Source organism: Dermacentor albipictus, chromosome 3, assembly GCF_038994185.2.
Source record: "Dermacentor albipictus isolate Rhodes 1998 colony chromosome 3, USDA_Dalb.pri_finalv2, whole genome shotgun sequence".
NCBI classification, from domain to species: domain Eukaryota; kingdom Metazoa; phylum Arthropoda; class Arachnida; order Ixodida; family Ixodidae; genus Dermacentor; species Dermacentor albipictus.
The window spans coordinates 145,113,197-145,139,893 of record NC_091823.1 but is presented as its reverse complement, the minus strand read 5'-3'; the positions used below and the strand labels follow the sequence as shown (position 1 = coordinate 145,139,893).

At 43.3% G+C, this 26,697-nt stretch overlaps 1 protein-coding gene across 2 annotated transcripts; it reads right to left on the bottom strand.

The window, feature by feature from the left end:
* Positions 1-1,442: 1,442 nt before the first annotated feature.
* LOC135905309 (zinc finger protein 436-like) lies at positions 1,443-25,200 on the bottom strand. Of its 2 annotated transcripts, XM_065436327.2 has the most exons (6): positions 24,987-25,199; positions 20,022-20,092; positions 14,875-15,001; positions 13,409-13,482; positions 8,913-9,054; positions 1,443-5,202 (listed from the first exon to the last, which is right to left on the bottom strand). In XM_065436327.2, exons 1-6 carry the CDS (start codon positions 25,106-25,108, stop codon positions 4,644-4,646), a joined length of 1,095 nt encoding a protein of 364 aa, XP_065292399.1. In that variant the 5' UTR covers positions 25,109-25,199; the 3' UTR covers positions 1,443-4,643. The 2 variants fall into 2 exon arrangements, with proteins under 2 accessions (XP_065292399.1, XP_070392208.1); XM_070536107.1 differs by lacking the exon at positions 8,913-9,054 and having other exon boundaries at positions 24,987-25,200.
* Positions 25,201-26,697: the final 1,497 nt, after the last annotated feature.

Sequence of the window (26,697 nt, the reverse complement as noted above, 5' to 3'; positions counted from 1 at the left end):
AAGAACAGACGACAGAGTGCGCCACTATGTTGACGCTAAAGTGCTAATATTCGAACACCAGAAGAGATGCCCCAGTGACGCATGCTGTACTGACATCAAATCATCAAAACAAATTTAGGTAAAGCCCTCGCCCTGCCAAAAACCGCAGACACGGACATGTGTTTATTGCTATTATTTTCTTTCCGCAGAAGTGCTAAGGCTTCCCCGGTAGATAATGGCTGTGATCGCGCAATTAGTGAATACATGGTAAGAACAGAAGCCGACACAACGTTTATATGAGGGCAAATCAGGAAGTCTTTTCCGCTATTTTTTAGGCCAAATGACGGCTGTGAATGCGAACGTATCCGTTCCCAATGGTAAACCTTTTTTTTTTGTACCGGCCCAACCTTAAGCTGCTGGTAGCTCCGCGGCACGGCGCTGCTGTCAGTTGAAGATGGCGGTTGTGCTTCACTCGACGACGGAGTACGTCCAGGAAAGTATAATTCGTCTTGTATGAGGCAAAGGACGAACGCCCGTCGAAATCCACAGGGAAGTACAGCCCACATATGTGGAAACGTGTCTCGCTTTGAGAATTATGAGGTTGTGGTGTTGAGAGTTCGCACAAGGGAAGCGAAGGCTTGCATGAGAATGAGCGTTCAGGGAGGCCACGTGCGTCGCTTCCTGACCACAGAGGCACCTCAACAGTAATGCAGCGATTACGCAAATGTCTGAACTGGTGTGGGGACTGTATAGAAAAATAGTCTATGGCGCGTGCAATGCTACGTTTATACTTGTAATTACCTTTATGTACCTTATTTTAGCTCATATTATATAGGGGCAGGGACTTTCCGATTCGCCGTAGTACATACATATTAAGTTCCGGAGCTGGTTCTGTGAAACGGGAGGCGGTTCCTTAGTCTTTGAAGGGCCGTTGCAGTCGAGGGCAGCATGATCGCGCGGTGGTGATGTTGCGCCCTTTCCGTCATTTGTTTGGCAGTGCGCATGTTTTTCATCGTTTTTTTTGTTGACTTTGCTAACAACTGAGAACCATTGACGGTCAAGTGCATTAAGGTTGTTGACCACTACTGGCCTGTTGACCAAAACATCTTTCTTGCGGAAGAATGTCAACTTCCTTCGCGCCACAGAAACACCACTTTTTCTTCGCTATAATCCTATCGGCAGCTTCTCGGATGATCGGTTAGAGCAATGAATACTCAGCTACGACCCGGCGTGAGCGTCTCCGAACAGTGCGGTCAAACCTGGGCTCGCGCAGTAATCGTCCTACTCTTCTCGGGTAGACGTCCGTATACTTTGGCGAGAGACTGAGCCGGCGTGCGGCTTTACCTCCCCAGCCCACGACGACGCTTACGCCGTTTTCGCGACTTGAGGGGTTGTATCCAGTCAAAACGAAGCACCTCTACGAAGACGTGACCTTGTGGCGACGGGCAACGATACAATAGAAAGAAAAGTTGAACATCACATTCTTTATTATTGGGCGGACGTGAACCAGGAGACACGCTACACTCGGGCAGAAAAATTGTGCCGAACACATGCGTCGATCGTCCAAAAAGTGATTTGCGGCTAACGAGCGGCGGACTGATTATGACGTCATGCTTTATTTTTTTAGAACATTCTGCCAATCCCATAAGGGCTTATTGCAGTAGGGGAGCAAGGTCTAACAATAAACATCGTAAAGTCATCGTAAAAATATAAGAAAATACAAGATAGGAATATATAATCTGCATAACAAACGTATAATAATTAGCATCTATAAAGTGCGAAATATAAAGGGTTATATATTTATACCGATCCATTCTAGCGGTATCTACAAAAGCGTTGGAAACAAGGCTAGCAATTGAGCGCAGTATCATCAAATCATAGCATCATCATAGTATCATCATAGCTGAGAACCCAGTAAGTTGCTTTCAAGTGACGAAAAATACGTAAGCAAGAACTATTTGTGAAAAAGGGAGGTAAACCATTCCACTGCCTTATGGCTAGAGAAAAAAAAAGAGTATATAAAATAGTCAGATTGAAAACAATATTATTGTATGGTGTACGAATTTTTAAGCAGTGTTATTAGGGTGTTTGCTATGGTAATGCACTTGGAACAATAAACATTTACCTTACGAATTAACTGGTGCAGTAATGTTAACCGTGCGAGTGTGGTTTCATTTTCTATTTTGAGTATTCCGGCATTCTTTAGTAGAACACTCGGAGACTATGTAAGTCCACATTTGTTGAAGAAGAATCTAATTGCTTTTCTTTGCACTCTTTCTATCATGTTAATTTAATTGTTTAGTCGACGGAAACCAAGCTGAGATAGCATATTCTAGGGTTGATCTCACGAGTTCATTGTAAGATAGCAATTTAATTTCGCGTGGTGTTTGGCGTAGGCGCCGCTTAAAAAAGAAAAGTCGACTTTGCACCATTGAAGTAATGTGATTAACTCGAGAATTTCACCTAAACTCAGACGTTAGCGTTACATACTCGTGCTCTGTGACTGCTGTTATGGAGTCATCATTTATGGTGTAAGGGAACTCCTATACAAGGTGCTTTTGTGTTAATCTCAAAAGAACAGATGTTATAATTTGAGAGTTACGTGCCACTTCGTACAACACACAGATATAATTTCAGTGCATTCTTAAGATTTACATGGTCATCTGACGAAGTAATTCCTTTATACAGTATACAATCGTCAGCGAACAGTTATTTTGACGTGAATGTCAGTGAACTAGTCATAAATATATACCAAATATAGTATAGGTGCTAGAACATTGCCTTTGGGCACACCAAAGGTAACCTGAGTTAGTTTGGAATTCGAATCGCTAAACTGCACGAATTGTGTCCGGTTAGTGAAGTAGTATATATGCTTTCGCCAATTCGTCCCTTCTCGAAACTGTGCTCAAATTTTAACATTAGTTTCTGGCGTGAAACGCAATCAAATGCGTTTGAAAAATTGAGGAAGGTTGGTTTGGTTTTGGTTGTCTAGGCCACTGGAGATCCGATTAGTTGAGTGACTGTGGATGAGCCTTTGCGAAAACCATGCTGAGCCGGACATAAAATGCAGTTTTGTTCGAGGTAAGTGTTGACATTTTAAGAATGACCTCATCGAAAATTCGACCTTAATTGCTGGTGGCCGCGCATGGTATATGAATAAAAAATGTTTATCTATACCATAGACAAAAGATAGAATTAGTGAAAAGGATCGAGAATGTTCTGGCACATGTAGGCAAGTCTTGCGCTGAGCGGTAACTAAACATTTGTTATCCGGTGAAACGCGTTCACAGGAAAAACACATAAGCACGCGTGTCAGTAATACAACTAAAAACTGTGCCTCACTTGTCATTGCTCGCACAAATACGTTTGTCACACCAGACTAAAAAGTTTCTAAAGCTGTAATTTTAGAGCACGGCAAGTCAAAGCAGACGACGTCCGAGTAGATAAAAGAACTGCCCCTTAAAACTGACAGATGTTCAAGCAAAACAAAACAAGAACTAAACATCTTCGAAGTGGGAGCAAATATCATATAGTGAAGCACCAAACTATTTGAATTTAATAGTCACAATTCTGTCATCAGCCTAGTTTAACATACAGAACCAAGATTTTCTATATGAATACAAGAGCCAGACTACATTAAGAGTCAATATTCAACAAAATTTGAAGGAAATAAATTTTCTTACGGGCACAACGTGACAGTATATTGTAAAAGCATCTGCAAGTACTTTCTCTGGAAGGCAACAGGGCCGTCGGACCTTGATTAGTGGCAGAAATTACTTATTAGTTGACAAGAGCTCAGCGCCTCCTTTTTCAAATGCTTCCTAATGAGTGATATTGTCTTGAATTCATAGTGACAAATCGCTATGAAGACTGATCAAAGCTTGTTTACCAGTGCACTGTCAAAATGTTTGCAGAAATAGTTGCTCTAAATAAACGAGGGGTCAAGGAGCTCATGTTTTCAGTTCAACCGTCTAGTTACATAAAACAGAAGCTTGCAGCCCATTAGGCTTTGTCTTGAAATGAGTTTGATAAAGCTACGGCGGTCAACAACGTAATTCTGCAAGCAAGCGAGCGTTGGCCAGGATCTGCAGTGTGCTTGAACATTGAAGCACACCAAACACTTCTGGTGGCGACGTCTTGTCTCGTAGTTTCAAAAAACCATATGGCGCCGTTTACATTGTGCATTTCACTCAGCCGTGTTCAGTGGCGTAAGAAGTCGCTATCTGCACACGGTGCATATATGTAATTTCTCACTACTGCTATGGGAGAATGTCAGCGTTGTTTTCCTCCATGGCTTCTCTCTCACGTTCCTAGGCACAAGTCGCGGGTCATTTACGTTCGCACCGATCACACTGTTATGACTGCCCACCTGTATGTGTCACGAGGGGTCTCATCAGTTGAGCCGTGTCTCCAAATGAATCTCCACAATAAGTGGCGCGCAATTTTCTGGCACAGATGTATGTCTAGTGTTTCTTTCTCTGGAAAACAAAAGCCGCAACTGCCTACACTGACACTGCATTTCATCCTCGTGCATTCTTCAACGGCGATGACTGAGGCCTTAGTTGGACTTGGAGGATCGATCACATATTTCGCGAACGAAACCGCGGTCTCCACATAGCGAGTTGAGACGTCTGTTGAGTGCAGCTTGTTTGCTGCTGCGTCGTTTAGTACATTTTCCCCAGACATGGTGATTTCTTATCCGAGTGAGTCCATCGATGTCTATAAAAATTCGAGTGGTGCGTGAACGATTTATCACATGTTCTGCATTTATAGGATTTCTCGCCCGTATGCGTGCGCTTATGGACATCCAGATCACTACATAGCCGGAACGATTTATGACATATCTGGCATTTGAAGGGTTTCTCATCTACATGTCTACGTTCATGGTTACGTCGATGTTGAGACTGCCGGAAAGTTTTGTCACATATTTGGCATTTGTAAGGTTTCTCGCCTGTATGCGTGCGGCTATGTACAGCTAGATGATCAGCCCGGCGGAAGAATTTACCACATGTTTTGCATTTGTGGTTCCCACCTGTGCGCTTCAGGCAACGTTCTACGAACTTAGACCCCTTAACAGACGATTGATCACATGCTTCGCAAATGTAGGCTGTGTCGTCCGTGTGTTCGTTGGCGTGCCCGTGTAAGGCATCCCGTCTGCTGGAAACATTGCCGCAGACATCGCAGAACACTTGCTGTTCTCTTCCTCCCGTTCCAGTAGCATTCCTGCAAATAGACAGACAAAGCAGCTCAAACTGGACGACTCTTATTACGGGGCGACCTAAACACATGTTGGCCAATGGGGATTTTGACAAACTAAACCACCCGTTTATCGCAAGGCTACTTGCTCAACCTGAGCGCTAACTTGCTACATCTCTATTTAGTGCTGGATTTGGCTTCTACAATGAAAAAAATGGAACACTGGTGCTTTTGGAGGCCTGTCGGGGTAAACTCGAAAACAAAACTGCCCTCTTTCGAGTGGCAAGTAGTACAAAAGCGTTTTTTAATACATCATTTATATTCTTTATATAGCCGGTGCAGGCGAGTAGTACTAACTGTAAATGATGATTAGTTATGAAACTTGCATGCCACAAGCAATAAAAATACTTTTGCATCTTGAACACGCTAACAAGGAGTGTTCACGCAAAAGTTCAGAAATGTGCCCCCGGAAATGAGACATTAGGCATTGAGAGACTGTATTGCCTGAACTAAAACAGGTCTGCGTTTTTTATGAGCCCTTGTACGTATGAACCGTGATATAATTGGAAATGCTTCAAATGTGCACTATGCTATTCACGTTAGCTCTGACAAATTTAGGTGGTCTGACTCCACAGCGGACACAATATGTCATAACTCAATCTGGACCCATTGTACATGAAGAACTTCCGGGTTCAAATGTTTCCGCAGTCTTTATATCAATCCGCTTATCATATAAAACGTATTCGAACATCAAAGCGCTCTTGCCGAAGGCATCAATCAAACGACATGCCCATAATCTATTGCTTCATATGCAGTGAGCGAAAATACGTTAAATACATCAGTTTGCATGCCTAATTGATTAAATATCCGTTCTGAGAAGTTTTTTATCTCCTTGTAAAGATGTAGATTACAACGCTCATTGGAATCTTCGTAAATGTGACATGAATACCATGTATTTCTCTCGCACTTTTGATTTTGTTGCCGTGAAGCTTTTCTCCGCTAATTTATGAACCTGGCAAGCATTCAGTTTCGGCATTGTTTGTACGACATCTTTTCTCCCATTTCGAGCACAAATAAAAAAAAAACGGGCATGATAAGATACATACACAAGTACATCGTGTATGCCTCTTATCCAGACTGTTGCTCTCAGGCATGATGTACGCATTACCAGTCCTGAATACACCACCTAGTTTCATGGCCAAACTGGAGCGAGATCGTCGTGTTGCCCTTCGACTAATGCTTGGATTACCTCGTGAGGTGCAATCTATTTCATTACTCACTGAAGCGTATCAGTTACCCCTGTGGTTGCAAGCAGAGTGGAGAGCTCTATATCATATTGAGCGTCTGCACCGCGCATCGAATGGTCAATCGCTCCTTGACCGTCTCATTCAGCGCCCGTTACTTCACATGAGAAAAATGGCGGCATTATTTATGAATATCACTGACATTTTTGAACATGCTGCTTCAGTTACGCTTCCACCTCCATAAGATATCACGAAACATGTATTCCCCATTTACCTCACAATCCCTGACATGCACAACAATTCTGATATGCCTGTTTCCGCAACATTCGAATTGGCTCAGTCTCAGATGTTCGAAAAGTTTCCAGATTATCTTCAAGTATTAACATATGCATCTGTACACTGCGACGGTCAAGGCAATTCTGCAGCTTTTTTCTACCCTACAACTCAAGTGCGGCGTATCTTTCAAATATCACATTCAACTTCGTCAACAACTGCGGAGCTTGTAGTGCTTAATGTTGCAATAAAATACGCGCAAGAGGAGTTAACTACATCGAAGGTTGCCATTGTTACGGACTCCCGTGCTGCCCTGAGCAGGTTACAAAGCAGTGAGATTGACTGTCCACTTGTGCGCAGCATTACTGACTATACGAGCAAAATTTCATTACGTGTGGTATCTCTCGTTGCTCAATGGATGCCTTCACACGTATGAATCGCCGGAAAGGAAGAGGCTGATTGGCTCGCTTCAACTTGCGCTCATAACAAGTGACTGCGCAGAAATTTTGTGCAAGCTTGATGACACTCGTCTGCTGATTCGTCGTCACCTACTCAAGCAGCATCCAGACCAGCGCGTCGCAAATGGAACGTCCCCGCCCCGTGTTTCCGGTCGAGGCTTGCCTCGTCGCGTTAGAGCACAACCACTCAAGCTGAAGGCTGGCTGCGTGAACGTGCCCGCACGTCTATACAGAAAAGGACGTGTGGCCTGTCCATTGTGTACGTCTTGTGGCGACTGCAAGACACTTCAGCACCTTATACTTGAGGGTCCCGCTTTCAGTGCGCAGCGCATGTCGCTAGTGGGAAACTGATCTCCATGGCCTGCGGTGTACGACACTCGACGAATATTTATACCCCAGTGGTCGTGCGTATAAATGTGATCAGGCTCATCCCACTCTACTTACTTTTCTAGACGTATGTAACTTAGGTTCACGCTTGTAGCGTCGAAATTATTCTATTTGACATTCTGTAGTAGCGTGACCTTCAGTGACCGGCCCTACTTTGTATGATCTGAACTATGTTCAACTTTAGTCTTTAGATCTGTCCTCTTGCTCTTTCCTCTCCTCCTTCCTATCTTCCATTTCTGTGTTGCTGTCACCTCCCTTCTGACGGGTAGGCAGGCGTTGTGCCCCTTCCGGTGGTTTTTGCCAGCCTGCTCCTCACTTTCCCTTTCCTGTTAATTGTGTATATAGGTTCAGAACAATTATTAATAATAATAAGAATATTTCGAAGCAGATAGGCTAAGCTCAAGATGAACTATGTTCGTTATTGCGCCGTTAGGAGGATATTTATTGGATATTATTGTTATATTGTTTCATATGGCTGACACAGTGTTACGGTGCGGTTGAACTTGCGTAGTTTACTGTCTAAGTCTTTTCTAATACCAGCTTGACCGGTATCTGGACCGGGTTAGGTAATAGGTAAATTAGAACTGGTGAATAAACCACACGCACAAAAAAGATTGAATAAAATTAAGGTGAAGTGAATACCCGGTCACAGCAACGGCAGTAACGTTTTCAGACAATCCATCCAGGCTCAGGAACAAAGTTCGTTATTACATTTCACATGCTTTCAAACAAAATAAATTGCATTTTATTGAAAGAGTTATATACCAAGAACAGTATTAATCAGAATTTTGGTTTAGGTTTTGAACTTGCAGAAGAATTAAAATCGCCTAATTTTTAACCAAGGAAGGGTGATATCGTTACCATGTGGGCGAGGATTTCCAAGGATCTCGTCATAAAATAGGGTAATTCAGAGGGCTGTGCAATGCATCAATTTCGCGCACTTTAGATGTGCTATTGGGTGCAGTTTAGGGAATCGTAAATTTTTTTTTCGAAGCTGAAATAATGTGATTTCGATTCATTGATGGCTCAATTTTTTCTTAAGTATATGTAGCGTATATCGAAAACGCGATTCCTTCCATCAGAATATCACATTTTAAGGGCTATGAGCTTAGCCAATGTTGATGCGGTGGTTGCAGAGGAAGACGGTTCCTCTATTCGCACGTACTCCCTATCTCGTAGAGACTGAGCTAAAGCTTCCTGTTTACTGAAGCACCGTATTGTGAGAACAACACCCGATATTCGGAGCTTCAGGCGTCAGAACTTCAATCCCTCGCACGAATTCGTCGATGCAAGCATAACCGAGCCATAGAAAGTGTTCCGCGTCGTCTCAGTGAGTTGCTCTATTGAAAGGAATTCTTACAGAAGTTTGACTCACCTAGCATCGCTCACCGAAATGCCTGATGCTTGGTCCATGCCCGCGTGGCTTTCACTGGACATTTCACCACCGCTGCCGCCGCTGGTGCTGTAGGCCGGAAGCGTGTAGTCGGTGCTTCCGTTTTCTTTCTTCTCTGTGTGTTCTGAAATCAGAGGTGCTGATTCACCACTGCGCGACATTCCGTGCTTGAAACGCGTCGGATGCAAGATGTTTTCGGAGAGCCTTGATGCTAATAAACCCTGACAGCACTGCTGCAGTCTGGAGTGATTCTCTAAATGAAAGCACGAAAAGCGGCAAGCCAGAACATTATGATACGAAAAAGACAAGTTTGCGTTTTGGGGTCTTTGATTGTTTTATTCCGTGGTCTTTTATGGCTATACTAGAGCTTGGTTGATGTTATAAAGCCAGATTTTTTCCTTTGCTTGCTTCTTGTGTTTTGATAATATATCGCCTCTTTGATAGGCTACTCGGCGTGAGACATCGGTGTGGCTTGTCGTACAACAAGCTGGAACATGCAGGCATGGACCAATCACTACGTACTAGTTTGCTGCTTTTAATGAAAAGTTTCACGATGGGGAAACCTCATTGTTCTGTCGTAATTTGTTCCACCCGTATTGGCTCCTCAATCTCGCAGTCTTTTTCTCGCTAAATGCAAAAGCTTTTCAGAAGAACATTGACTGTGCCTTAGGCCGAGTGTGAATTTAAAGTAAAACCTCCGCATTATACCTTCAGAAATCCGCCATAAGACATGAGTAGACCCTTTTTGACAGACAAAACTCCATGAAAGTGTATATTGTCATCAGCCTGGCAAAGAAACATTAGCGCTTGTGCTACATGCTGTGAAAAAAAAAACGATTTTTTAAATCTACTGGAAAGCTCCCATTCAGAGAATTATACGCTGTAAAAAATACGATTTTTAATCTACTGCACTGCTCCCATTCAGTGAATCCCACATATATGTTTTTTGTACACCTCTGCTATACGCAGGTAGAGCGAAAATTTTCCTTTCGAAACTTTGGCTTGGCTTGGGGCGTCTGGTCATGTCAAGGACGGATTCATGGCTGCCTTCAGATTCCCAGGGGCCATTTTATCTGCCTAAAAAATTCTGAAAATATATCCCACTGCACGAATCCTGATGACGCAAAAGATTTTGCCGGTACCTGGCCACCTGGCATTGTTTGGGGCTCCACGAAAACTTACATTTCTCATAAATCGAGTGGTTGAGTGCGTGACGAAAGCTGCAGAACGATCACATTGATGACAATGGGGGGGGGGGGGTTAATTTGCATCATTTCTGCAGTCATTCGACCACATTTTATCAATTCCGACTTTTGGGTTCTGCGGAAGTAATCAACGGCCCCTTACTGAGAGAAACACATACCATAAATAGTCTGCACTAAGCGTTATGCAATTATATACAGTGTATATTTATGTTTTTATCTTTAGGACTATGGTAAAACGATGCCGTCATTTGTGCTCAAGCACTGAAATATTCGAACCTGTTTGAGTTGGACCGATGAAAAAATCGGTACAGGGTCGCATAGTTTGTGCGAAACGGCAGCTGCTACTACGAAATCACTGAGTCTGTGCTGTCTAAACTCGACTGAACCCGCGATCTGTCGAGAACAAATAAGAGGAGACATCTGTACGTGAAGCACGCACTACACGTTTCAAAGAGCTGGGTGGATTTTGAACAATAGATGTATGCGTATGGTCGCGGTATATTGCTTTTTTTTGTATAAATCATGGTCAAATGGGCCGTGTCCTGCTGTGCTCGAAGGCGCATGTTTGAGTCGACTGTCTCTGACGCAATAATTTTGTTTGACTTAAACGGCGCGAGACAAGAACGTACTTCCTGTGCTGTTTATACCTACTCAAATACCTACCTGCCACAAAGTGAAAGCAAACCTGAACGTCTTGACCTCAGCGCTCAGCCAGAGGTAATATTTTTGCTTGAAACAGTAAGATTTTGTTGTTCTGTTATATTTGTATTTATGTTAGCATACACTAGCAGAGCGATGTCATGCGGTGAGTGGATTCCAGCTGGCCTGGCTATCTTTCTGAGGGGAAGAGAAGGTGGAGGACATTTGTGTGGGCGGAGCTTGGACTTTATTCTTGGTTTCTCACTGACTGTAGAATGAGGAAAACATGCTAAGTAATGAAACGGCTTTATGGAAGCAAGAAGAGTTTAGATGAGACAAACCACTAAAACTTGGATGAAGGGCAATTCCTAAACTACACTTGACCATCTTGACCGCATTGGCGAACTAAACTTGACGGCATTGACGAACCTTCGACTGGGCTTAGTGTACAAAATCGCAGACATATTTTTAAGCGACGAAGTTACAGGTTTGCGCAGGAGAGCACACCTGCAGATTTGAACGGGAGCATTATATTGACTCCCAGCTGCGGTTCTTGTCAAAAGCGATTTATTTTTCGCTGTATGAGAATATGTAAAGTTATTGTACTGAAAAACTTCATGAGAGGGTGAAATTGATTCGAGCTTAAGATTTCCTGGGCCACCCAACGACTACTCAGATTAGTGAGGAAGGATCACAAGAATATGAAATACTATTTTAGTAATTCGGACGTACGACCAAAATATCAGCGGTGGTTTCACGCAGAGGGACGTACGTGCATTATTCATCTCTCTAACTCCTTCAATATCTTCGTGCATGACAAATTACCCTGTCATAATTTTCTAGTTTGTTCTCTTCCCAAGAAAGATATTTCAGATTTTGCTTTTCGTGAAAGATTATAGCTGGAGGCTTGGATCTTCCAGCACCCCAACATTCACCACCGTTTAATTCTTCTTACATGCAGAAACAAACAAACTGTGGTAGCAAAGTGCGCGCGGAGTATGATAAAATGATTCGTTGTTTCGAATCATGCGATATGACACTTATGGTAGATTTATAGCTTTGTTGTGGATCCGCAACTCAATATTTTAACGGCGTCGCCAAACAGATTAGGACAACTAATATGCCAGTCATGACAACTACAACCAGCGCTATACCATGCGCGAACAGCGGAGCGCACGGCCTAATCATAACAAATGGTGTAGCGTGCGCCAATCAGTCATCACGATTGAAAGGCGCAGACATCAGGTTTGACAGCACTGTGAGTTGCTATTCACTCCGTACTCGAATCTAGTTTATTCTATTCTCTGGTTCTCTTATTTGAAAGCGAGCAGGCAAAAAGGAAAAAAATGACAGGGGCTAGAATATTGAAGCATAGAGTGAGTGTTACTGCACACTGCCGCAAAGCTGTATGCGCTCTATCTGTGTGAAATGAAACGTGAACAGTGGCGCATGGGCTACGGATAGCGCCGCCATCGTTACTGCGCCATCACGTTTTCTCGATTTCAAATGAAAGATAACCAGAAGAATTAAAAATTAAAATTAAATTATGGGGTTTTACGTGCCAAAACCACTTTCTGATTATGAGGCACGCCGTAGTGGAGGACTCTGGAAATTTCAACCACCTGGGGTTCTTTAACGTGCACCTAAATCGAAGTACACGGGTGTTTTGGCATTTCGCCCCCATCGAAATGCGGCCGCCGTGGCCGGGATTCGAACCCGCAACCTCGTGCTCAGCAACCTAACACCATAGCCACTGAGCAACCACGGCGGGTTAACCAGAATAGGACGAAAATATCGCAGCATAGGGGGAGCTTCATCGCGCATTCGGTCAAGCCGGATGTGCGTTCCTCACAATGGTGTTGACTGCACAGTGCGCACTATCCCATGCACGCATTTCTGTCCGCGGTTTGTTTCATTCGATAGTACATTCAATGGTATGCGTTGTTTTTGTACACGTGTTTTTTTCTCAGTTTCATTGAATTGCGGCTATTTTGCAGTACTTTTCCGTACAGTCTAAAGCTGGGACAAGAAGTGCCGCCCCGTTGAATTTGTCGTGAATTTATCCACTTCAATGCACATCCCCAAGAAAGATGATCTCTACTAATGACGAAGTTTTCAGAGCTTTACAGCTGTTTCTTTTTCCCACGCGAATTCGACGCGATATCTTGAACAGCAAACTGCCACTACTTGCTTTGCAGTTATGATTACCACCTGTCGTACAGCCAGAAAAAATGTCTCCTGACGCATGTTACATGCTGCCTTTTTTCTCCCACATGTACTTAAATACAAATGTTACTTTCTTGCAGGTTAAATTCGCGTCTGGAATTTTTCGCTGATAATCTGTCTAGTCATCTTGGCGACAAAAATCGTACACGTGCGAGTAGCTTCATTGGCGCTGCGATTAACCTGCCAGATATTGTCACACGTGAGCCTAAGTGCATGCGAGAAGAGTTTAACTTTGTGAATACGAAACCATGAAGAATGTGCAGCACAGATTGAATGACCGGGAACGATGCACCTGAGACTGCGGCAATGCTGTTTAAATGTATCGTATACAAAAGCTTGCGCTTTCTGAATCACCTGAAAGGCGAGGCATGGTATACTAGCGGCCGAAAAAAACATTCTCCCACCTACCTTGGACGATTGGTGAGCCTAGAATCGGGTAGCACTGCGTGTTCCATAGGTGAACCCAGGTGCTCTCAGCAATTCTACAACACAAGACAGGTATCCACATGAACACTAGGCCTGATATGGTTAACAGTGGTAGAACGAAGATTTAGGCTGAAGCCAACGTTTCGACAAGGGAACGCAACTCATGAGGGCAAGTCTCCTTGTTGAAACGTTTGCTCCCTGAAATGACCATGTACAGAGATATATTGATGCGATCCAATATACTGCCGGGTTCGAGATAAAAAAAAAGTATTTTGCCGAGATGAAGTGCGAATTGGTATTACATATATAGCAAGGTAATCAGATCCCATATTGCAATCATGATTCGCCCATTAATCAGACACTTAATGTGTCACGTGTGCCAAAACGGGAGCAATACTTGACCCAACAACTACGAACACTCTCGTTAACAACGACGGTTTTGTGAGGAGAACCGGCAAAGGAGACTACGGGTTCTTGTCCCAAAGCGAACTTTCTTTGATGCCGCCCCATTTTACCCGTGATTTCCGAAGCACAAATCAGGCCACCTACAACACTGGCTGAGCGGGAAGCCCGTGCATACCAAGGACATCTCTGCTCGCTCTATCTTGGTCAGAAGATCACTGCTAGCCGTCATCTTGAATTTATATCCTCGACTTATGGAGTTTGAGAGATTTGGTACAGGAAATGTGAAACCATTCAGGCTGCCTTTTATGTCTTGTCACTGCGCTCTACATGATATGTGGGAACGTTTTCCTTTTTGGTTGCACAGAACTGTAAATAATCCTCGATGCGCCCTGTTTCCTGAGGGTCACAGGGAAGTAGGGCAAGTTGTTCTGCCATAACTGTATGCCTGCATTCAGGAGAGATATGAGAAGACGCGACAGGATGATGATCTCTGTGCACCCGTCCTACAGTTCAGCTAGAAACCAATATGCATAACGAAGGGTGGTTACGACAAGCAAGATTATAAACCATAGCCTGATGAAAAAGTTAGAAGCGAGAATGGGCGAATTGAGACAGGAAAGATGTAAAACGTAAGAGAAAAAAAAGGTTGGAGAGGGGACACTAACAGAAGATTACTGATTTGAAGCGGAGGTGTGTTGCCTCCACCGAGGCGCCACAGGGGTTCGAACACCCGGCATTGACTACACCCACTAGGTCCCATTTTGTCAGGACACCACTAATCCACGCACGGTTTCACGTGGAAGGGTGTGACCCCCAGTTGTTGGTGTCCGTGGTATTGTCAAACATGAAAGGCCTGCTGACGCAGACGCCTCTGAGGTTCTGCAGGCACTGAACAATAGCGGAGATGATGCTCGCTGCAGGCATCAGCGCTCCTCTCCTCCTCAGATCAAGTTAGTGAGTGCAGTCATAATTCCACCCTCGCAGAATTTTGGGCCGTCTTTGGGTTGCTTCATGTAACGGAACATTTCGAAATGTGGGCTTACCTCGCGATGTCTTCCGGAATGGACAATGCTTTCTCCATGCCAGGGCGGCTTGTACTGGGCGAGGCGTGATTGGCGCTGCTGCTGGACACCACATTCGGGTAGCAGGTGCTTCCGCCGTGAGCGACATCTGTAGTTCAGACAGAACAACAGAGGCGTTCAGTCACTGCTGTACAGAGGTCATTCATGGAGGATGAAAATTTCGCGCTAATATTGGCACGCAAAACTTTTCACTTGCGCTTTAGTGGTAGGGAAGCCTGGATGCAGTGTTGGGCATACGGTCCTTTTTTTTTCTCTCGAATTTCTGCCTTAAATGCAAACAAGGGCTTTGTAGTGAATTTGAGCGATTTAGAATTTTGCTAGAAATAATCTCTACTGAATACAGCACAAGAGAACACGGTAGTGTTCTAAGCGAAAAGTGACAGGGCGCTTTCGTTAATGTACTACAAGAGTCATAGGTCTGGCTCTAATTCGCAGTATTAAGTGAATTCTATGCTTCACTAACGTGGCAAGGGAAGGTATAAATATAATAAGCAGTATTTCACCAACACAAAACTTTCCTTAACACATAAGGGCACGTTCTCGTTATTCTAAAGCCACTAACTTTGTCGTGCAGAAAACAGAACTTTAGCTCAGTGGATCCTGTGTTAATATGTGGGAACAGAGATACAATTTTTCTCGGCCGCCTTCCAGCACCAACGTTGATTGCGGTTAGGGAATTGGAAAGAACATGACAAAATGTTGAGACATCGGCAAACTAACCTTTTACTTAGCCTGTGAACGTGTGTATAAAAGTATTGAACACGGCAAAATTTTAAAAAACGATATCAAGCTTGTACTTCTGTAAAAAACGATATCACCATTCTGGAAACTTTATTTAATAATATATCTAGCTTAGACAAAAATGATATGCATCGCTCTCGAAAATACCACATATTGTGCTTACTACTTTTGGAAAACGTACAAAAACATATTTGCAATCTTTTTTTACTTGTAAATTTATTCATTAAACTTGGCTGCTTTATATGTTCTAACACGCAGTTTCCGTAACTGTGATATCTGCTTTGGGAGGACAGATACTAAATTGCAGACGTTGTGCTTCAAGTTTTTTTCTAAAGTTGCCAATTTCCGGCATTTGTCACAGCAACCAGGCCTTAAAAAATGAATTCTCTGCCCAAACCTAAAGAAATTTGAATTTCTCAAATGCAACGAGCAACGTTCATGTCTTTCTGAGAGTGGTTTCCAAAAGTATCCTTGCATTTTAGATGCATTTCAATAGAAAAATTTGAAATGACCCCGTTATAAAGCTTCCTTTTGAAATGGAAAGTTCTTTCGCAAACAGCGGACGGATGGCGCCAATAATAACGTCACCTGTTCAAGTGATTATAAGTAGACGTAGGCTGTTCCGCTTGTGGACAAAGTAAACGGGGGCCGGACAGTTTAAAAAGTAATGATAATTTGCCTTGATGGGATAGATGCATGCTTCAACAAAAAAATGGGCTAGCCTCAAAGAGCCTGGCTATCCGACTCATATATTTACCGATTTCTGTATCTCAAGTTCTTAAGAAAGCACTTACAGTGAGCAATGAATTTTGAACAGATCACTACGAACAAAACGGCTTTAATCCTCAACATCCCTCTGCAGGTCTTCGATACCTATGAAACTGTTTATGATATGTCGCCCACTGCCCATACGTAAGATTGATGTCTAAAATTTATGTGTAAGTTAAGTAAGCTGTGTGAGTAGTAAGATTGACGTGGCCGATTTTTCTTCAAGCTGCGAGACGGCACCTCACCAAGTGTGGCTGTTGTAAACACAAGCGTTGTTCGCAAATGAAGTAGTGGCAACCGTGTATCGAAATTATCAAACGGCTGAGTGCCAGGAAACAGTTGCAATTTGCATTGTTGCAAACAGTTGCAAAACAGTTGCGCCCATCCTCTTGAAGGAGCCACGCATTGAGAGGGCCAGTCAGGTCATGCTCTCACAAGATATATCCCTGTGCGATACGAACTGCATGGAAAGGCACAGCCCATAACACGAGAATTCATACGATGATCCAAACAAGAAACACGCAAGGAGAGATTATATATATATATATATATATATATATATATATATATATATATATATATATATATATATATATATATATATATATATATATATATATATATATATATATATATATATATATATATATATATATATATGTATATATCATACGAATGGTGAGACTAGAAACGAAATACACTTCATACTCTGCACTAACCCTGGCATCATACAAGGTGTGTACGTGCTCGGCAAGGTGCGCTGCAGTAACCATAGGATCGTAAGACCTCGAATTAGCCTAGACTTGAGGAGGGAACGGAAGAAACTGGTACATAAGAAACCGATCAATGAGTTAGGGTTTAGAGGGAAAATAGAAGAATTCCGAATCAAGCTACAGAACAGGTATTCGCCTTTAACTCAGGAAGAAGACCTTAGTGTTGAAGATATGAACGATAAACTTATGGGCATCATTAAGGAGTGTGCAATAAAAGCCGGCGGTAACTCCTTTATGCAGTATGCCAATAAGCTATCGCAGGAGAGGAAACCTCTGATCAAGAAACGCCAATGAAAGCCTCGAACACTACAGCTTCAATAGAACTGGCAACACTTTCGAAGGTAATCTACAAGCGTAACATAGCTGACATAATAAAGTATATGGATAGAATTGAACATGCTCTCAGGAATGAAGGAAGCTTAAAAGCAGTAAAGAAGAAACTAGGAATAGGCAAGAATCAGATGTATGCATTACGAGACAAAGTCGGCAATAGCATTACTAATATGGATGAGGTAGTTCAAATGGCTGAGGAGTTCTATATAGATTTATACAGTACCAGTGGCACCCACGAAGATAACGGTAGACATAACAGTCTAGAAGAATTTGAAATCCCACAAGTAACGCCGGAATGAGTAAAGAAAGCCTTGGGAGAAGGGGGAAGACAGCTGTGCAGGATCAGGTAACAGCAGATTTGTTGAAAGATGGTGGGAAGATTGTTCTAGAAAAACTGGCCACCCTGTATACGCAATGCATCATGAATTCGAGCGTACCGCAATCTTGGAAAAACACTAACATAGTCTTAATTCATAAGAAAGGGGGCGCCAAAAATTAGAAAAATTATAGACCGATCAGTTTACTGTCAGTTGCGTACAAAGTATTTACTGAGATAATCGCAAATAGAATCAGGAACACCTTATACTTCTGTCAAGCAAAGGACTAGGCAGGATTCCGTAAAGGCTACTCAACAATAGGCCATATTCACACCATCAATCAGGTGAAAGAGAAAAGTGCGGAGCATAACGAACCCTTATATATAGCTTTCATTGATTACGAGGAAGCGTTTGATTCAGTCGAAACCTCAGGAGTCATGAAGGCATTACGGAATCAGGGTGTAGACGAGCCGTATGTAAAGATACTGAAAGATATCTATAGCAGCTCCACAGCCACCATAGTCGTCCGTAAAGAAAGCAACAAAATCCTAATAAAGAAAGGCGTCAGCCAGGGAGATACGATCTCTCCGATGCTATTCACAGCATCTTTACAGCAGGTATTCAGACATCTGGGTTGTCAAGAACTGGGGATAAGAGTTGATGGAGAATACATTAGTAAGTTGAAATTCGCTAATTATATTGCCTTGCTCAGTAACTCAGGGAACCAATTGAAATGCATGCTCCCTGATCTGGAGAGGCAAATCAGAAGGGTGGGTCTAAATATGAATCTGCAGAAAACTAAAGTAATGTTTAGCAGTATCGGAAGAGAACAGCAGTTTACGAGAGGTGGTGAGGCACTGGAAGTGGTAAGGCAATACATCTACTTAGGACAGGTAGTGTCCGCGGATCCGGATCATGAGACTGAAATAATCAGAAGAATAAGAATGGGCTGGGGTGCGTTTGGCAGGCATTCTCAGATCATGAACAGCAGCTTGCCATTATCCTTCAGGAGAAAAGTGTATAACAGCTGTGTTTTTCCAGTACTAACGTACGGGGCAGAAAGCTGGACGCTTACGAAAAAGGTTCTGCTCAAATTGAGGACGACGCCCCGAGCTATGGAAAGAAGAATGTTGGCTGTAAAGTTAAGGGATAAGAAAAGAGCAGATCGGGTGAGGGAACGAACGCGAGTTAATGACATCTTAGTTGAAATCAAGAGAAAGAAATGGACATAGGCGGGAAATGTAATGAGGAAGCAAGATAACTGATGGTCATTAAGGGTTCCGGACTGGATTCCAAGGGAAGGGAAGCGTAGCAGGGGGCGGCGGAAAGTTAGGTGGGCGGATGAGATGAAGTTTGAAGGGAAAGCATGGCCACAATTAGTATATGACCGGGTTATTTGGAGAAGTATGGGAGAGGCCTTTGCCCTGCAGTGGGCGGAAGCTGGCTGATTATTATTATTATTATTATTATTATTATTATTATTATTATTATTATTATTATTATTATTATAGGAATGCGGCGCTCGTCACGTACGCCATCGGCTCCTTTGTGGGAAAGGGCGAGGAAGGAACGCTGCTTAGGGACGCTATTGGAGGGAGAGGGGGAGAGTGTCGCAATAGCACTCACCTTCTCTCCTAGTAGCAGGACAGTTTAATGTGTGTTCTCTCCGATACCGAATAGATTTGAAAAAAAAATTCTTCCTAACCGTTACCTCGACGACGGCTGATTGTTTAAAGTGAATGTCCAAAACTGGCAATGTTGCCTGGTAAGGGGCCCTTGACGACGGGCTGTTCGAGCAAGTATACAATGTGTGGAACAAACACGCAGCTGGCTGGCTACGAATTGCAAGGCTCGCGACTATACGCCCATTCCAAGGCCATATCCAAGAAAAATGGTCAAATGTCTATGCAGTTACGAATTCATTGCCTTGAAAATAAGTTCATTCGAAAACTTGAGGCACGTTGATTATTTGTTGTGTTATGTCTCTTAGCACTCAATTAATCTTAATGCATTTCACGCTAAGGCTGCACAAGCAGAAACCGACATGGTGATGCTGGTAAGACGTCCTTATTAGCAATAAGTGCACCGCGTTCGTGATCATTGTTACTGTTTCCTCTGTGTATTGTTAAGTGTCTTCGCAAGTGCTGCCGACAGTCGGAGGCCATGTCGTACATACCGTTGTCGTCAGTGGCACCGGTCTGGCTGTTCAACGCGTTCCATAGGTCATCGAAGGAGTCGTCCCAAAGCCTGGAATTATACGTATGTATTGGAGTCAGACTCTTCGGTTCTAGGTATGGCAGAATATATCTGAAGAATGTTTCGTCAAAACAGAATTTGGCATAACGAAATTGGTATTTTGTTAACGAACGTGATACCTGTAATGTTTCCTTTTATCTCAACGCTCACTAACCAACTGGCATTGGGTGAACGGCCCACTCGGCGCTACGTCTGGAGCATGGAGCTGATCGACCTTAGCCCATTAGGCACCGGTTTCTTTATTTTCGTGCTATCTTGAAATAAATGTCATATCTTAACTTAAATTTATACTAATAATTCACATGCAAGAAATTATTACTCTTGCCTAATTAGTTTTTGAAATATAGCCCGTGACCATATGGTCACACTGGGCCCTTACGCTACAGCAAAATATGCGAAGTTAAAAACATTTATTTCAAGCCATGAAACATCAGAAAAAAACATATATAGCAAATAGCCGAGCACTTATTTAGTGTGATATGGTTTAAATCTTGGAATATACATGCTGACGTCATACTTTGTCCAATGTGTGTGCACCGCGCTGTTGCAATTATCTCATGCACACCTCCACCTCTTGCCATTAGGTATTGGTACAACAAAGTGGGCCACTTGGTCACACCGCGTACCAGTCAGGACATCACCAGTCTTTGGTATTCTGCGTTGACCAGGTCCTCTAGGCGTATTGTTCCATCGCATCAAGTAGTTTTGTGCAATTTGCCTGCGGAATTCCACCTGCGTGACGTTGAACCCTGTGCTACGAATTAGTGCCCAAGCATTGCTGATAGATACATCACAAAGTGAAGTGAAAATCGGTCACCACCACCTTTTGCCACGGATTGCAATCCTATAGGTGCCTGCATTTGCATCCATCTGGTACGTACCTCCTATAAATCTTTTACTTAGCAACAGTGTTTGGATGGGCCACCTCGATTCACTTCTTCTCAACATACGAGTACTTGCCCTATCGAGTATGGCGTTGTCAAAAAGATCGAACAACTCAACAGGTGAAAAGTCCCTGTAAGCAGCAAAGTTTGGATCAGGAAATATGCCAAGGCTTGTCTGGAGATCACCCTTCGTCCACTTAGAAGCTGTGGATAATTTTGCCGGAATGGCCGCATCAACTACAGAAGAAGAAACCTCTGATATTCTGTCAGCTCGCTCGCCGGGGTCATCATCGTCTGAGTCGCATCCACCAATGCGGCGTCCGTCAGAGAAAACAGTTTCAGTGCCGGCTAATAGCTACCACCTGCTTAGAATGTCAATGAGCCCACCTGAGTCTTCATTGGCCGAGTTTTCACCCGAATAGGTGCTAGCCTCTGGCGGCTCGATATAAATCACTGACACGTCGTCTTGTTACTCTACGACTGCTTCGCTATTTCTTCCAACATCAACCTATTCGGACAATAAAATAAGAAATAACCGCTGCGAGAATGCGCCAACAGCCGTGCAAGAGATGAGAATGCAGTTAAAAAATAAATAAAAAGTTATGTAGCCTAAAGGCCCAGCGTGACCATATGGCAACGTGCAAGATAACACGCTCGTTCATGGATAAATGAAACATTATTCCTTCACAAGTGCTCATCGAAGGTCACATCTTCAAAGAACAATGCGGAGGTAAGGATATCTGACTATTGCTTAAAGAAGTAGTGCAAAAAAAACACGCCTACCCCTTGGAGCAATGCATGGCAACGCTACTACCAGAGCAACACTTATTCCCTCCTTTGCGAGGGGCTCCCACAAAACGACTGACAGCGGCTGCCACTTGGTATCCATAAAGGGAACTCTAATCTGTCAAACGGCACGTCGAAGGCGATTTTGCTGCCGTTTTTTTAATCGTAATTTATGTAAATCCACTGTGCAGACTACCGTGACCATATGGTCACGCTGGTCTTTAATGGGTTAGTAGAAACGCCTCATTGACAAGCTCGAAGAGTATCAACGCCTTTGGTTCACCTACAACGGGTCTGATTACGGGTGTGTAGTTATCTACGTAAGTAGCGTTCTCCATTTGTCACAGCGTAAACAACTCCTGGGTCACAATTAGCATCATAATTGCTATTAGGCTGCAAGGAACAGATTTAACTGTTCCCTTAACAAAATGGGTTAAGGCTTAAAGGAAAGGTTAGAGCGAACTGTCCGGAAAGGAAAGGCTCTTTCGCACGTGCGTGTAGGGATTTGCTATCAGCTTGGTGGCATTAGGGTTTTCAATATGGATTCTAGAACTGACGGATTCCGCATCCGTGTTAAAAACACTACCTTACATGAAATAATATTTAAAGTTACGGGCAAAAATGGCTTCCACTGAAGAATACTGAACCAACGGTTGCCTCTTAGGGAAGTCTTATTTTGAACGCCTGAGCACAGAACGATGAAGTTGGACGAAACAAAGCCTATACAGCGCAGAAATATGCCGTTGAAGAAGACGCTAAGTTGCCTACACATTTATCACCCGCAGGTGTCTCTCCGAAAGACCCAGTTTATTATTATAGTGTCATGAAGGAAACGCAGTTGAAAATAGGAGGCACAGAAAGAGTAAATTTGAGGGACGTCTTTCGCAATTGTTCGCAAATGGTAACGAGTACCGTAAATAATTATAAATTGAATGAATATAAGTTCCGAAGTGTTGGTATGCCTGTTTTGCCATTACTGCACAAAAAACGCAAATACACAGGCACAGCGTAGACAGACGTAGACGAAGTGCTGACATCCATAATCTTTTATTTTGACAAATATCACACGCATTTGCAGGACACAAACAAGTGCCTTGAGTAGGCGCATTTCCGCAGTTCGAATATCCATGATATCAAGAGGGAAATATAAGAAAGCCACAACGATGCTAGAACCAAGGTAGGAAAGTACGAAGTTGCAAGATAATTAGATTATTCTGTACAGATGGTGCACTAACGAACACATCCCCCCGACTAGCAATCGTCACCGCTTCTATGACCTCATGTGTTGTTTGCAAGGTCGATCCAAATGGGTCGCGAAGCTTCTCGAAAAATGTCGTCCAGAAGAGATTGCCCCCGTCAGGGCAATAGCGACTGAAGCGCGGCTGTGTAAAGATGGAACAATGATTCAGAAAGGCGAACCATTTTTTAGGCACAAAAATAAATAAATTATGGGTTTTTACGTGCCAAAACCACTTTCTGATTATGAGGCACGCGTATTGGGGTACCTGGAAATTTTGACCCCCTAGGGTTCTTTACCATGCGCCTAAATCTGAGTACGCTGTTGTTTTAAGTAAAAAAGACTCACTGTTTCATTTTATTTAACAAAAATGAAATTCCTGATATCTATTAAGCACTTGCGTCTACGAAACAAAAGGAAACTATTTTACTTTATAATTAACAATAAATGGCTTCGTTACCGTGCCCGCAATAAAATGGGGTACTAATGCAGGTATCAAATCCAATGCAAAGCAGCTATTAAAGGCGCGCACGTAAAATTCACCTATCACTACACGCCCCCCTAACACGCTGTGTTGCTTTGCCTTTGAGTGTTTATCTAAATCAGCATGGCGCAGTGTTTGCGACGTGGGTTTCGTGGTTCTTCAACTTGTTTACTCTAACGCAGCGAGTTACAACCTCCTGACAATTGTTTACTTCAGCTGTCTACATGCAGTTGTCCTGACGCACGCTGGTAAAAGAACATACATTTAAATATACACGAACAAACAAAAAGCTTCCCCTAAAGAAATTACTAAATGGTAAGTGTTAGTGATAACAGTGTCAGCTTGCACAAAGGTGTGTTTTCTGTCTAGCAAGCATTTTCAGTACTTAAAGAACACCGCCAAATGACGAAGCTTTCATACGTATGTTTAACTCTAAGACGTAATGCCAACGAATAGGAAATAGCTCGCTCTACATGTGACGCGACGACATCGCCACGAGCAATGCGCGTGAAAGGTGCACAAAAGCTTAAGGTTATGCGTTTGGTAAGGCAAGGTTAGGCGAGTTTAGGCTACGTCAGGTTAGCTTTACGGCAGGAGTGGAGCCAGTCGGCCGTATCGGTCACCGAGTCACGTCGGAAACAGCTCTCAAGTATGCGACCACACTCTTAATATTTGCAGTTTCCAAATTTCACGATAAGATTTGCACACTCTGCCAACGCGACTGTTCGCAGTTGCGCCAAAATGACGCCGCCGTCGCATGTCCAGGTAGCACTTTGAGATTAATATGCACATGCCGTAAAAATAAACGCCGAGTTCATTTCAAAGCCAAAAGGCGTTTTTCTTCAAGCTCAGCCGTTAAATTTCCTGAAAAACAAGCAACATCAACAATTCCGTAAGAAACGTACCGATTGGATTAGACATTTCGACAGTTTTCAGCAAGTTGTGCTTTATTTGTGCTATTTAGTCAGCCTCCTGGAGAATGCTCACTCGACCGCCAAAGCAAATGTGAGGTACCGTTATAATTATTTATATCCTGGTGTTGCCCTTTCACAAACCAACACCTCGTCATGACTGCGTCTTGGAGGGATCTTACAAATAAATTTCACCGCCTTGGTTTCTGTAATGTGCACGTAAATCCAAGTATCCGAGCCTTAATGCACTTCACAATCACTAGTGATAGACCAGTGCGCTTTGAACGTTATTCGTGATATCGAGCTCAGCAGCGCAACATTGTAGCCACTGGGCTACTGCTACAGGTCTGGGGTGCGGGGATAACACACGCAAGCGAAAAATATAGACTTCGATAAAAATATCTGCATCCTGCAGTGGGACTTGTCGTTACCATAACCATAAACAGCCGCAGCTGGGCTGCCTATAAGTTGCCGTTGAAAACGTCTACTTTGCAGGCGTAAATCTGTAGCTGTCGAAGCATGTGTTCCAGGTTATTTTTACGGGTGACAATATGCAATGAAACGCCCAAGCGGCAATACTCACGTAGTGTAATCGTCGCATATGGCTGAAGCACCCTTGGCGTCTTTATGGTTTGTAATATGGGTTGCTTCGTCTCTGAAGGTAAGTGCATGAGGTATGCGTCCACCGTTTCTTTCTTCAGTCATGCCTGAAGCTGACGCTCTGGAGCACTAGGGACTTTCTGAGACAGAACGTTGTTGAATGATCGCGCATGCGCAGTCAATGCCATTGATGAAAGAGAACAAATAAGACGTTGGTTATTTGGGCAATTCGAATGAAGCCGAAAAGCCAATCTGCAAAAAAAAAGACCATAGAGTGCGCCACTATGTCGACGGTAATGTGCTTATATTGGAACTCTAGAAGAGGTGCCCCAGTCGTGCATACTAAATTTACTATATTGACTGTATTTAGACCAAGCCATCAAGCTGAGTTTAATTAAACCCTTCGGCCCGCCATGAACCGTAGACATGAACTGTTTGTTATTCTTCATTTTTTAAAGTGGAGAACGATGGCTTTCGGGCAAGATAATCCCAGGCGTGGCGCAATTAGCGAATATACACATAACGGACACAAGGCGACCGAACGTGCAAAGGGAAATGTTCAGTACCCGACGTGCTTCTCTGAAAGCGCACGCAGCTTGTTCCAGGTCTTTCAATTTTGTTGCAGTCCTGGGTAGCTTGGAAGCTCGGAGACGATGTTGCGTACATTTGCGCCCTTGTTGCTTAGCCAGTGTGCATGTTTGTCATTGCCTTTTTTTCCTTTCTCTGCTGGCTCCACGTTCAAGTGGTCCCCATTGACAGTTCGGCGCATTAAAATAATCTAACCCTGCTGGCCTCCGGACCAGAACAAGGTTCTTGCAAAACGATACCTAATTCCATTGCCTGAAAGCGTGAGAAGCCGTCAGGGATCTTTCAAGGCTACGGCGTTCCACTCTTGAAGGTGAAGCTTAAGTGACCTCCAAGTTTCTGCTGCGTCAATATTGAAAGCGCTAAAATATGCGGCCACCTCGTCTATATTAAGCTCGCTTATTTTGGATATTTCATCTAACTTGGACCAAGTATTAAAAAATTAAACACAGGCTCTATAGGCGTGTCGCATTGTCGCTGCATTGTTCTGAGTCATATGGATCCCATCCTAATATCTTTTTTTTTCAATCCGGCCAGCTGGTTCATTCAGAAAGTTGGCTTAAAAAGCTGTTTAACTATTACCTCTACCGAAATATTATCAACACAAAAGAAACAGCGCTTGTACTGAAACATCAGATTATTTGGTCTATGCTAAAATAACTGCTCTGTAAATTTTTTTCCACCCTTTCATTAAAGGGCGCGTAGCTTTTAAGAAATACCACTTGACTGACGGCTGACGTGCCGCACATTTCGTGCCCTCAAATATAAGCCCAACGAATTATCAAAGGCCGCTCCACGCACAGAGATGGATTGAACAGGCTGTAGGGGAATGTGTAGGACGGCGATAGACCGGAGGCAGCATGGCTTTCGTATACGTCGTTCGATACACTTTATCGTGTTTCCTCATTAGTCTAAAAAAAAAATTGGCGGTGTTGCGTCAAATGCTGTCTCCATTTCCACATTGCATTCACACGTGGTGACTGCTTTTTCGTTGATAATTTCTTTCTTAAAGCCGAACGCCCCGCACGGGGCTTAATGTGCATTCCGGTCACTGGCAGCCTGTTTAATCGACCACTGTGCGCGGAGCAGCCTTTTCAAATTTGTTCAAC